Raw genomic sequence first — 13,733 nt, 5'->3', positions numbered from 1 at the left:
TTGTAATAATGGACAAAAGTGTATGTAGTTGTTTACTTTTATAAATATTTATTAATATTTACGTATAAATTTATTAAGGATGTAATATTTTAATAGATATCATCAAATATTTTTACAAATATTATATTTTGTCGTGATTTTTATTTTTACATGTAAGTTTTAATATAATATACAATGATATAATTGTATTATTAATCCAATCTTTTTACACTTATGCAATAGGAGATAAAAATATTACTTTCAATGTATCTTCTTTAATTAAACGATATAAAAAGTATAAAAGCAACACATCTTTTTTTCATAATTTTTATTTTATTTCTAGTCATGTTTTTCTGATTTTTTTATTAACTATAATTACAATATATAGTAATAATTGTGTAAAAGAATTATTTGTATATATTAAATACGAAACATTATTTTTAAATATTTTTTAAAATTCTTTTAAAAAGTTTAGAATATATTACAAAAGAATTTTTTTAAGAGTTATTTTAATTTTTTAAAATGTGAATTATTTTTGAAAATAAAGTAGAACTCTTATAAGTTTTTCTTAACTCATTTAAATAATTTTTATAGCAAAATTTATGAAAATAAAATATTTAAATTTTATTAATAAATTATATTGTTAAAAAAATTAAATAAGCATTTAAACAAACTTTGTATCTAAACATATGTTCAATTTTTTTACTTTATTATAAATTTATTCTATTGATAAAATTAAAAAGAAAAAGTTTAAAAAATATCAACTGCATAAAATTACGACACAAGTAAATTTTCATCAAGCATGTACTAACTTTTTATGATAGATAATATATTACCTACATGAATATGAGATGGAAACAAGTGCACAAGTTATTTATGAAAATTCATATAAAGTTTATTTAATAACAAAGATTAGTTAATATTTTTTCTTATATTTTTATATCTATATTTTTTATTTATCAAAATCCATAACAAATTTTGTCTCCTTCTCCTGTCTGTGTGTTGTTACAGCCAATTAAAACAGCCCGAAATTGGGTGTGAAAAGTGTGATTGAGACCGATAACATCGGTGGTAAGTGGTAAGAAAGAAAAAGGGTAAAAAAGTGAGCGATAATCGGGTACCCACCCGAATCCGACAAGCTAATCTTGAGTCTCTAAAGCCCTAAAACCCTACACCGATTCAACTCATTGACTCTTCCCCCACCGTAAAAGCTCTACACCCGTTGGTTGCAAGGTGTGCTACACGTCTCTTCAACTTCGATGCTTTTCTAGTTGAACGGTTTTTTCCTTTCTCTTCCGGTTATTTGCATCTAGTGTTAGGGTTTTTGAAGCTTGTTCCTATTCCTAGTTGAAGGACCCTACATTTTGGTCACAGATTCCGTTACCCAAGATTTATTGTTGTGCAATTTCTATCTCTGTAATTGTATTTCTTACTTGTGCTACTTTATGCTAACTCAATCTGCATTATTTGATCTACTTCTCAATGCTTCATTGAGATTTGTTAATGTTGGCAGATGAATTTTAACAACGTGAAGGTTCCAAAGGTTCCTGGTGGTGGAGTCTCTGCTTTGCTTAAAGTTAGCATTATTGGTGGTCTTGCTGTATATGGGGCTGCAAACAGCTTGTACAATGTTGATGGAGGTCATCGAGCCATTGTTTTCAATCGTATAGTTGGTGTCAAGGATAAGGTTATTCCATTGTCCATGGCTGTTAAATGAAATCACTTTTCTCATTGTGTTTAGTTGTTTTTGCGAACAAGGTAACTCTTCTCCTAAAAGAGCATAAAGTGGTAACCCTCTCATTTATTTAATCATATTCTTGTGTCTATGTTTTTTGTGTTACACACTAGCCATTAATTAGTATGCGAGTCAGTATAAGGTTCTTGTAGTGGTATATTAATATGATATGTCTCTTCTATGCAGGTCTATCCCGAAGGGACACATATTATGATTCCATGGTTTGAGAGGCCTGTGATCTATGATGTTCGTGCACGGCCTCATTTAGTGGAGAGTACTTCTGGGAGCCGTGATCTGCAAATGGTAAGTCTTTTGGCTTGTTTTGCTTATTAGAATTTTAAGATTTGATCTTGTAGCATGCGTCAATTTGTGGCTCTGACTGTGAGGAGTCAAACAGGTTATTTGCTATCATTTTTCTGTTCGTATTTGTTATAGCAACATGTTTTTTGCGTTGTTGGGGTAAATCAAAAAGTAGGGTAGAGCTTTTCCTTCACATTTCTGAACTTCGCTCTCCTTTACCCTTTAATCCGTTGCGGCTTACTGGTGCTCATTGCTAGTATTAGAATAATGCTATGTCATGATTGTATGTAAATCTTGCCTCCTCCTGTATGATCTGTTGACTTTTGAAGTAAGGGTTTTGTCTTCTGTTGTTGCTCATTGCTGGTTTATGTCTCAGTCACCTAATCTCAACTCTTAAGTTGTTATTATATTGCACCCCACTTCCTCCTTCCATTTTGTGCACTTTGCTTAGATTGCTTATATTTGAACCATTACAATTTATTAGTCATGATATTTTAGATTTTTTACAGTAACTGTTTATACTGATTTATTAGGATTCATGCGAATGTATTCAGTGCTTGCACTATTTAGTGTGTGGTCAATTCTTTCAGTCTTTTTATCACTGTTTACTATTTGATGAGCATAAATTTGTACTACAAATTCCATGTAATATGGATCTATTTTTGCTAGGTGAAAATTGGACTTAGAGTCCTTACCCGTCCTGTTCCAGATCAATTACCAACAATTTATCGAACCCTGGGTGAGAATTATAATGAAAGGGTCCTGCCTTCTATTATACATGAAACTCTGAAAGCAGTAGTTGCACAGTATAATGCCAGTCAGCTCATTACTCAGAGAGAGGTAAATATTTATGTAGACTCTAGTACTCTACCCCATCTTCTGTCCAACTCGTATGTGCACCAATTTTATGTTTGCCTTTTGACATCTCGTTTGGAATTTTTATTCGAAGGAATCAAGTAGACTTTTTTAGATGAGAATTTAAAATGAAATTACAACCCTACAGTTGAGACTGATTATTTCTAAATTATTCCATTTTACAGGCTGTTAGTCGAGAAATAAGGAAGATATTGACTGAAAGGGCCTCCAATTTTAATCTTGCATTGGATGATGTGTCAATCACCAGTTTGACGTTTGGGAGGGAATTTACAGCTGCTATTGAAGCCAAGCAGGTTGCTGCTCAAGAAGCTGAGAGAGCTAAATTTGTTGTAGAAAAAGCTGAACAAGACAAAAGAAGTGCTGTTATTAGAGCACAGGTAAAGTAATTGTCCCATATTTCCGTTTAAGATGGTTGTTAATGTTTCTAGAAGTGGTTGCCATGCTCTCATTTTTTCAGAATTGCTATCAAACCATACAAAATAAAAATTAAAAGAATTGAAAGGATTAGCAAAGAAAGGTATTTTCTGATTGTCCTGTTCGAGTGATATATTTACTCTTGGTATCAAACTGTTTCCATATAACTAGTTTTGAACTTCATCAACACTAAACAAATATTAATGAATTTTCTTCTACTCCCAGCCACCAACTTTTGAATGGTCCTGTATGGTGACTGGCGATTTGTGGATTTTTTTTTCTACAAAATAATACAGAGGGCTGCTCTTACGATGCTTTGTTGTTTATATACGCATAAACAACTCCTTCCTACTTTTTGACAAACAGGGTGAAGCCAAGAGTGCCCAGTTGATTGGTCAAGCTATTGCCAATAATCCTGCTTTTATCACCTTAAGGAAAATTGAAGCTGCAAGGGAAATTGCTCAAACGATTTCAAATTCTGCCAACAAGGTTTACTTGAATTCAGGTGATCTCTTACTGAATCTTCAGGAATTAAATTTGGAGCCCAGCGGGAAGAGATAGTTGTGAGGTTGAATTCACTCAAGTATTTCAACCTCTTTCCTAGTATCTTCATTCATTTTCACCTGCATGTGCGTTCTATCAAACGTTCAAATATGGTAGTCAGCGTTACAGTCAGAAATGTTGACGAACTGATGGTCATTATCGTTAAATGGAGCATGTGAGATAAACGAGATTCAATTAAGTTTTATCCGATTTCTGTACTTCTGTTCTTGAATAGTCTCTGTCGTTGTCGGATGTCAAGTTTTTGATATTGATTTATTGTGGCACAGTGATCTTGTTTTTATCTTCCGCTGTTGATTGATTTGTTAGTCTATACTGCCATAACCCATAAGTTGCATCCCTGCCATCCGCTGTGGTGCCATCTTCCCCATTGAAATAGTAATTATTATTTGGACAAAATTATGGCAAATCGTTTTATTAACAGTTTCTGTCGAAAACTTGTGGCACAAACACAATGGATGAGAACGAACCCAAAAAATAAAGGAAAACAAAATTGTAGGGGCTGGTCGATTGAGTTCTACTTTATATATATTAATTATAAACTGGTTTTAGAAAACTGTTTTGCATAACTATTTTTATAAAAATGTATTTGAGAAAAAAAAATGTTTGATTTCACATTTTTAAAATTCAATAGTAAAATGAATAAAAACGGTAACAATATTTGAGTTTTTGATTTTTTTAGAATATAAAACAAATGAAATGTTAATTTTTTCTATGATTAAAAACATTTTTATGGACACTTATCAAATGCGTCCATGTTAATTCTTTTTTTTTTCCTTCTGCTGAGCGTTGAATTTCTCTTCTAAATTTCAGGTGAGACTTAATTTAATATTATACCCTTTAAGAGGTTTTTCATTTTTATTTGTATCCAGTGCAAAACTACAAATTATATTGAATTTAGTTACATAGTAATTACAATATAATTATGATAATTATATTTTATATAAGACACCAGAGTGTTTTAATGGTTGGGAGATGTAATTTCAAAAAAATTGCAGATAACCGATTTTTTTTTTCTCTCAAATCTCTATTGGCCACATTCTAATGGCCTTTTCTTTTTTGCAAGTTGAGTATGAGCTTTTGGCGAACAGTCTCTGGCATCGGTGTAGCCACCACCGTCCATAAATATTACCCTAAACCCTAAATTTAAAATAATCGAGAACAGTATTTGTCTAAACAAATGATAACTAAATTGCATATCGATTACTAGTTAAAACAATCTAATTTTAAGGAAATTTTATTTATTTTGATAAATTTATCTATTATATCTTCATTTAATTAATTTTCCTTCTAATTTCTATTGGTCTCATTTATGCATTTATTTCACACCGGCTTCACGGGAGTGGGAAGTTGAAACTTGATCAATCAAAATTAACGTGGTGTGAGAAGGGGAGAAGCGTAGGTGAAAGGGATGGTGGATATGTTCTTCTGGAGGGAAAGCAATCTCCCGAACCTCCTTCAAAGCCATTCCAATCTACTACTTCTTTCTGGCCCTCCTTCTTCGTACTTCCTCTCTCTCTCTCTCTCTCTCTGAATACATGATTTGTTTGAATTCTTATGATTACGTTAATGAAATGTACAGTGGGAAGACTTCTCTGCTTTTCCAATTCGCATTCAATGTAGCACAATCTTCTAACTCTTCCAGTCCCAATCCAAGCGTCATTTTCATCTGCATCCGCCACAGGTTGGATTCCAAACCCCCTTTTCTTTCTCAGGTATCTTCTCTTCCTCTCTCTCTCTCTTACCTTCCCATCATTCATTCTTTCCCTTTTTGAAACCCCACTTTATGTTTTCAGGGCATTGACCCATCTTCCCATGTCTTCCACCGCATACAAATGAAGTATCACCCATCATAACCCTTGCTTCTACCGTTCACTACTAATATGTGATCCACTCTCATGTGCAAATAATTTTCCTTCTTGTTTGATTGAGGTACGTGAATGACGATGAAGACATTAGGAAGTACTTTGCTGCCTTCCATCTGTATGATACATTGCCTGCAGCAGTTGTTATTGATGATTTCGGAGATTTCTTTACCAACAAGTAATCTTGGTCCCTGCTCTTTACAAACACACCATCCACCCTTTCTATAACTACTTATGCGTTTTCATTTCATCTTTTTATCTTAAAAGTACATGCCAACAACGATATTCCAACCCCCGCGGTCGAGACATGGCCATGGTCAAGAGTCTAGCCTTGTGCCATAACGCAATTACTTTTGCAAAGTAAGCATGCATTGCTGTTATTGAGCAATTAATTAGATGCACGGCTTATTTAAGCGCTTGTAAATGAAACTCTTTAAACGATGACTTATATTATAAATTTAATTATGAAATTTACTGAGTTAAACGAAAAACAATTTATTTTTATAAGTTATACTAAGAAGTTTATTAAAATAAGTTATAAATATTTTATGAGAGTTATAAACTAGTTTTATTAGTAGACCATTCTCATAAACTCTTCCAAATATGCCCTAAGGCTGTTTAACTTTAGAACTTACATAATGGTAGTAAAGCACCCTTTCTATATTCTCTGGCAGTCAAAAAGGGTCTTGCAAGCTTCTCTTATCAGATACTCATACTCACCAAGGAGACTCCCCAAGATTTCACTTCATCTACAAGAGATGGATACACACCATTTTTACCATTAAAGGTTAGTAACCTTATCTACTAGTGGATTCCATACCAAGTATTCAAATAGATTGTGCTCTTTGTTGTCATATTTATTAGTTGTCGTAGCATCTGATATTGCAGAGGGGGATGTATCTGGATCATTTATTCTGAAAGATAGGAGCAATTCACGAATCCATAACACAGGTACGAATAAAGCTGCAAAATACTCCATAGCTCTTCAATATCTGGTCTTTGATGGAATTGTAGAAGATCAAGTAGAATAGAGATATATACCCCTTCCCTTTGGTCTGGTTGATTCATGTAACAGTGCATATATTCTCTTGTTCCATTAACAATATTATAACTATAATGACTCGATTGTTGTATATCAAGTTTTCACAACTCACAAGCCATATTTCAACACGTCTTTCTTTCCCCTGAAATAGAACTCGTCAAATTTAAACTCCAATTTATTAAAGTATTTTAAGTTATAATTATTTATTGATGTGTTCAAAAAATTTAAATAGAACTATATGGATTAAGCTGTAAAGAATCACCGGTAAGTTACATTAAAAAATAATAATCACTGCAAAGTATAATTTAAAAATAATGAAGAATCACCGTAAAGTAGATTTACGACAAATATTTTAGTAATTGAATTGCGTAAATACGTTATTTCCAATAAAGAGGAAAATTATTGTAATAAAACTATAAAAGGAGGATTACTCGTAATTATTCAATAAAATGCATGCATGTTTGTCATAATTGTTGTAACATAACATTGGATAGCCATTTTTTGTGTGAAAATTATTGTAAAGTTAACTAGTAACAGCTTTCACCGACGCCGAGGACAAATGTAAGTCAGGGTGCCTCTGGCGAAATCTTTTTTAAACATGTATCTGACATAATAAAACATTATCAATAATACTATTTTGTTAAAAATTATATCATTTAAAATTATTAATATATTAAACATTATTTTTAATAAAAATATTTTATATATATATATATATATATATATATATATATATATATATTACTTTTACACACGGAAAAATAAATTGGTCTTCTAATCCAAGCATACATACCGATCTCCGTAGCATACTAACATATTATGATTTCATCGGTGTGAGAATTAGATAGCAATTCTAGTGGGAGTACAAAATTTATTAAGTTAAATTAATTAAAATTTTAAAATATATCAAAATAGTAATTAAAAACAATAATTTGTTGAAGTTATTTTAATATTATCGTAAACTAGGAAATTTATTTTAATGTACAGTTTCATTCATCAATACTCTTCCAAGCATCTCCATTATTGAGGATCACACAAGCAATTTATTTATCAGTTTTTATTTACATGTTGTCAGTGAGAATTATAACTAATAGCTAACTGTGTAGTTAACTTGGCCAAAAATCTCTAACCTTGGTATTGCAATATTTTCAGGAGGTATAAAGTAAAAATTTCTTTATGTGATTTTAATCATTTGAACTTTCAGCTATCATTAAATTTGGAATCGACGGTGTTATTGACACTTACCAAACATCTATAGAAATTTCACAGCGTGATTGCTTATCTTTTCTTTTTTACTATCTTTCTCTTGTGATTAAAGTGAAATAATGTGATAAATTTAGTATGTGAAAAGTATGTATTCTTGTTATTTTTAGCAACTTTTCTCATTTGAAAAAGCATATGTTACTTCCAACAAAATCCTATACACAAGTATCTGACAAATGCCAATCCCCATTTTTTCTGATGTATTCCTTCAAATAGATGACTCATCCTTGCCTCCACGTGTCATCATCTCATTCTCTTAAAGTGTCACAAAAAACAAGCAATTTTGCCAAACTTTACCGACCTTGCGTCCTTGTCCAAGAACAATTTTTTCTTTTCCAGCTAGAAAAGTAAGCCAGGCAGAATACAACACACTATTGAAGCAGGTTCTTTTAACAAATTACACTCTTTTTTTTCTCTACTCGTATTATACCTGTATTTGCCTTATTAGACGAGGTTTAAAGAAAACAAATCTTATCTAATGAAATCTAATTTAATGAAGAAAATTAAATTCTACTAAATGAAATCCGATCTCATGACAATTGCATAAACTATGATTTAAATGTAAGCTAGCTTTTCATTAAATAATACGATATGTTAAGCTGACATTCTTTTATTGAAATTATAATTATTTTTTAATTTCCTTAACAGTTATTTTATAAATTATTTAACTTAAAATGCGTTTGATAAACAATTTAATTTAAAGGAAAATATAAGATTATACAAAAGAAAGGCGGGACAGGTTGGATATTAATTTTCATCTACACCAAAGATGAGAACGAATTTAGGAGCAGATTTGGTAATGTAAGAGTGAAGACAGGAAGAGCAAAACTCACCTCCATTTTAACTATGTCAAAATAAAACAAAAACTTTTAAAATTTTATTTAAAGAAAAAATAGAAAAAGAAATTTTTATCTACATTTTCTCTCTATTTTCTTTACACTCGTCAAAACGTAGCAGTACCCTCTTTTCATTCCGAATCAAATCTGTCTTGATTATTCCTCTTTACAAATGTTTTTGTGTATATTTGAACCTCAAAATTGTAGGAATTTTTATATTCCAGAATAATATATATCTTTGCCTTATACTATTTTGTGTTCAAAGTTGATATTTATTAATTTGACAACAAAATTGCTAATTAATTCACTTTATACGATTTATGTAAGTAAGGTGTTTCCTCGTTTACCCAAAAAAAAAAAATGTGAATAAGGACGAGGTAAGTCTCTCTCCTACTTTATTAGAAGTTCGTATGTAAAGAGTACCACACGTACAGATGTACTACTCAGACAATAATGTAATTCGTGACATTCTACAAATATATTACGAAAATATAAACATGTAAAATAAAAGACCATAATAATAATACTGTGAAAATATATTAAAAAACCTCATTCTCAAGCTTCTTGACAATTGAAGTTAAACTTACTAGTCACTGAAATTAGTCAAATTACTCTTCATTACTAAATTATCTATTAATATTATTAATTTTATATTCAATAAAGAATTGTAAATTAAATCAAAAGAGTTTATTTTTCTGATCAATGTATTTCAGTTATATTACTGTAATAATAATATATTAAAAGAAACTGATTTTCTGAGTCTAAAGTTATTCAAGATTTGCAACACATTTCTTCCTCACTAATTAATTTAATGAGTTTGTGATATTAAAACATGGTTGAAAGATAATGACAGTAAATTGAAATTAGATTAAGCTTAAGTTAGCAATCAAGTATGACATTAGCACAGATGGTTAAAAGTTTTTAAAAAATGATAAAATAAAACTAAGCTTCAAAAGAAAACAAACACCCCATAATATTAATAATTGTGAGTAAAATAGGGAAATAGTGTGATCACAAAAAATGGCAATAATTATCATGAGAAAAGCATATCAACAAAATTGCAAACAAATAAATTAACGAATAAAACGGAAGGTCACTACATCACACCCGGTCAGTTCCTTGAAGAAAACGCATCCTCTTTTGGTTTGGGTTCGGAGTGAGGTTCGGTTTGGACTTTGAAGAACAAGAAGATAATAAGCACTTGCTTCGCTTTACCCTCTGTACCCTCCATCACCCGCCACTACAAAAGTGTAGCCCCACTTCCAAGTTCCAACCTTTTTCCTTCTCTCTCAACTCAGCTAATTCCATAGTTGAAGAAAGTTCTCTTTTTTGTTCTTCTTTCTGCCTCCAAATTATCACTGAATTGCTAAGATAGAGGAAGAGAATCAAAATACCCCACCATAAGAGAAAACCAAAACCCAAACCCAAAGGAACACCAACAACAATCATGGTTAGTAATAATACCCAACAATCAATGCAAATATGAACTATCCAACCACCCTTTTACATATACAACACATGGGGTTCTCTCTCTCTTTTTTTATTTAGTCTTCAATCAACCATGTTGATGTTTATTTTTGTTTCTGAATTCTTGTCTTTAATTATTTACCAATTGACAATTATGCGTTTTTTTTTTTTTTTTTTTTTTGATACTGGGTGTGTGGGATCAGGGAGGTGGAGGAGGTGCAGTTGGGGTGGGAGGTTTCAATGAAGAAGAAGGTGTTATGGGAGAAAAGGAAGAAGAAAACAAGTGGCCACCATGGCTGCAGCCACTTCTGAAGACAAGTTTCTTTGTTCAATGCAAAGTCCACGCGGATTCCCACAAGAGTGAATGCAATATGTATTGCTTGGACTGTATGAATGGAGCCCTTTGCTCAGCATGTCTGGCTTCCCACAAAGAACACAGAACAATTCAGGTATGAGATTTACCTAAAAAAATTTGTAAACGAATTGTGTTTTGGGGGATCTATAACCCAACTTTATTCAATTCTGTGGGGATTTGAACCCAAACGGTCAAAAATCAAAGATTTGGGTTTTTCAATCTGATAGTGTAGAGTGTTCCTACATTGTTTAGACTTAGGATCCAATCCCTTTTGATAGGTCCTAAAATTACGTCCCTTGTATCGGTTACACGTGCCATTCAATGCTGAATTTTGCAAACTTGTCAGAGTGAAGTTGCAAATTTGCACTTTGATTTTTTTCTTTCATTTGAAAAATTATTTATCACCCAAGTATATTGTCCCTTTGTTCTCCTTAGATGGCAAAATTTTATTTATTTTATGAATTTTGCTATTTTCTTTCGGCAAGAATAAATGATATGGTTATTAACATCTAATGAAGATTTTTTATTTTCTTTTAAATTTCATTAATTTTCAAAGATAAGGAGGTCTTCATACCATGATGTGATAAGGGTGTCTGAGATACAGAAATTTATGGACATAACAGGGGTCCAAACTTACATTATAAACAGTGCCAAGATCGTGTTCTTGAATGAAAGGCCTCAACCTAGGCCTGGAAAAGGGGTCACCAACACCTGCCAAGTCTGTGAGCGCAGCCTCCTTGATTCCTTCAGCTTCTGCTCTCTTGGTTGTAAGGTATATATATAGAGATAAGCCCAAATTTGGATACCTTAACTACATCTCTGAATTAGATTAATTGTAACAAAAAATGATAAGCTGATTTTCTATATTTTTTGGAATGTTGAATGTAAAGTAAAACCTTTGTATATTGTAACTGCCTCCTACTTTTTTTCTGTATAAAGTGTGTAACATTATAGTTGTACTTTTTATGTTTGCTTTGAAAAAGTAAGAAAAATGATGATGAGAATAGTTGGATACGAGTGAGCTCTTCAACTTTTGAATTTTCTTATCAGATTGTTGGAACCTCCAAGAAGTTCCGGAAGAAGAAAATGTTAGGTGAGACAGATGGGTCTGATGGTGAAGAATCAGTTAATGGCTTTAGCATTGGAAGTGCCAGAAACAAATTGCATAGCTTTACACCTTCAACACCACCACCAACAGTGGCGAATTACAGAACTGCCAAGAGAAGGAAAGGAATTCCACATAGATCTCCAATGGGGGGAGGGCTTATTATAGAATACTAATGTTATATAGTGGTTTTCAGTCACTTACCAATCAATATTTATACCAAAAAGATACAGCAGTTGTTGCCACTTCCTTAAGTGGTGTCCTCAGAAAATGTGCTTCATATTTTACGTAGTTGCAATACCCGAGCCCTGTTCACTGAGGCCGGTGTTGGTAACTACTGCTTTATCTTTGTATAGGACAAAAAAATAGGAAGCAAATATCAAAAAGGAAAAAGAAAAATATTATGTGTCAAAAAGCAAGTAATAATATAACATAGAGTGGGGAGTAGTACTTTATGTTGGTGTAAGAATGGCATTCATGTGCTGGTTTGTGATGCTAAAATGTATATAGTGGTTTGTAGAAAGGAATTGTATAGCATCAAATTAGACAATAAAAAAGAAAAGTTATGATGAGTATTAATTATATTCTCTTGGTGTGGTATGTGACCATGTCTTTGTCCTTTCAATGTCTAAAGTATATCTTGTTTGTTTGGTGGACGAGTGGTTTAAACTTTAAAGTGCGAAATTTAATTGCCATTTGTTTCTCTTTTCTGCTTTTGGAGCTTGGTCTTTTTATGAAAACAATATAGTGGTTGCTGGTTCGTGTAATGCACATAGGAACACACAAAGTGTATCAAAGTAGTTGTTTTCTTAACGACTTCGTTCAATCTAACTCCAAATCTTCCTAGTAAATCTCTTTCCCATGTTAGGTTTCCTGTTTTTAGCAATGTTACATTTCTATTTTATTGTCTACAATGAGGGTCAAATATTTAGTTAACATGTTGTAATTAATTTAATGAAGTTATGAGACATGCAAAAGATTGTCTATTTTCATGAAACCCTTTGTCATAATATCTCCCATTGAAAATGAGAACAAAGAACTGCACATGCGTGTAAATTTCATGCCAATATCTTTGCTTTCGATTGATTCACTACTTTATGAGATTCTCTCGCCGAAATAGCAAGATGCCCGTATCAAAACTGCTTCAATATATATCACATAATTCATAAAGTGACACGTGGTGAATACGTACTATCATCATTGCCATTCAAGAAAAATATAAAGACTTTGATATTTTTAAAGTAAAGGATGTATTTATAATGTGTTTAAACTTTAAACAAAGTAAAATTTTATTATTTTATAAGCATATTTTTAAAATATCGTACGTATGATCCATCCTTTTTTATTTTTCTAGAGAGGGTTCTTTTATATTAAGCAGAATATGCTGCCGAATGAAATAAAATGAACATTATTTTTCATTACATTTAATTATATATGTTTTATAAATCATTAAATACTTTAATAATTTAATATTCATTATAAGTTTAAATTAAATCTGAACCATAGAATCTTGATATGTTGTCTCCATTTTTTTTTACTTAAATTAAATTAAAATTTAAAATGATTATAATGTTAATTAATTTTAGTTTTTAACCCATTATACTGTTAGATATGATGCGTTTTCATTTAAAATACCGTATATATAATGCTTGTTTGTATGATCTGATTGCAAATAAGTTTACAAACATAAATGTCAGCAAAATGAATGTCAAATTATCCTGAGATTTGATTAATGTTTATATTTAAAAATAGTAAATATAGATTATTTTACATATGCACTATTTGATACAGTTGGTCTCATTTTATGTATTTAAAATATTTATATTTTGATATTATGCTGTAACAAAGCATGGACATGGAAGAAGCAGTGTTAAATTATGAATAAGAATATATTGGGAGGAAATATTTTATACTTGACATGAAAAAAAGCTATGG

At 31.3% G+C, this 13,733-nt stretch overlaps 3 protein-coding genes across 4 annotated transcripts; all 3 read left to right on the top strand.

Moving 5' to 3' along the window:
- Positions 1-1,071: 1,071 nt before the first annotated feature.
- LOC113865285 (prohibitin-1, mitochondrial) lies at positions 1,072-4,188 on the top strand. Of its 2 annotated transcripts, XM_027499741.1 has the most exons (6): positions 1,072-1,212; positions 1,493-1,666; positions 1,901-2,017; positions 2,684-2,854; positions 3,055-3,267; positions 3,671-4,187. In XM_027499741.1, the coding sequence occupies exons 2-6, from the start codon at positions 1,493-1,495 to the stop codon at positions 3,863-3,865; spliced, it is 870 nt and encodes a 289-aa protein (XP_027355542.1). In that variant the 5' UTR covers positions 1,072-1,212; the 3' UTR covers positions 3,866-4,187. The 2 variants fall into 2 exon arrangements, with proteins under 2 accessions (XP_027355542.1, XP_027355543.1); XM_027499742.1 differs by having other exon boundaries at positions 1,151-1,737; positions 3,671-4,188.
- Positions 4,189-5,186: 998 nt separating this feature from the next.
- Positions 5,187-6,773, top strand: LOC113865824. Its single transcript, XM_027500597.1, has 7 exons — positions 5,187-5,368; positions 5,448-5,580; positions 5,662-5,705; positions 5,798-5,908; positions 5,998-6,090; positions 6,405-6,517; positions 6,619-6,773. Exons 1-7 carry the CDS (start codon positions 5,277-5,279, stop codon positions 6,759-6,761), a joined length of 729 nt encoding a protein of 242 aa, XP_027356398.1. The 5' UTR covers positions 5,187-5,276; the 3' UTR covers positions 6,762-6,773.
- Positions 6,774-10,048: 3,275 nt separating this feature from the next.
- Positions 10,049-12,413, top strand: LOC113865021. The gene is made up of 4 exons (XM_027499335.1): positions 10,049-10,321; positions 10,542-10,787; positions 11,250-11,465; positions 11,744-12,413. Exons 1-4 carry the CDS (start codon positions 10,319-10,321, stop codon positions 11,972-11,974), a joined length of 696 nt encoding a protein of 231 aa, XP_027355136.1. The 5' UTR covers positions 10,049-10,318; the 3' UTR covers positions 11,975-12,413.
- Positions 12,414-13,733: the final 1,320 nt, after the last annotated feature.

This window comes from Abrus precatorius, unplaced genomic scaffold, assembly GCF_003935025.1.
Source record: "Abrus precatorius isolate BTA unplaced genomic scaffold, Abrus_2018 Scaffold4, whole genome shotgun sequence".
Lineage (NCBI taxonomy): Eukaryota > Viridiplantae > Streptophyta > Magnoliopsida > Fabales > Fabaceae > Abrus > Abrus precatorius.
This window is presented reverse-complemented; position numbering and strand designations above follow the sequence as displayed.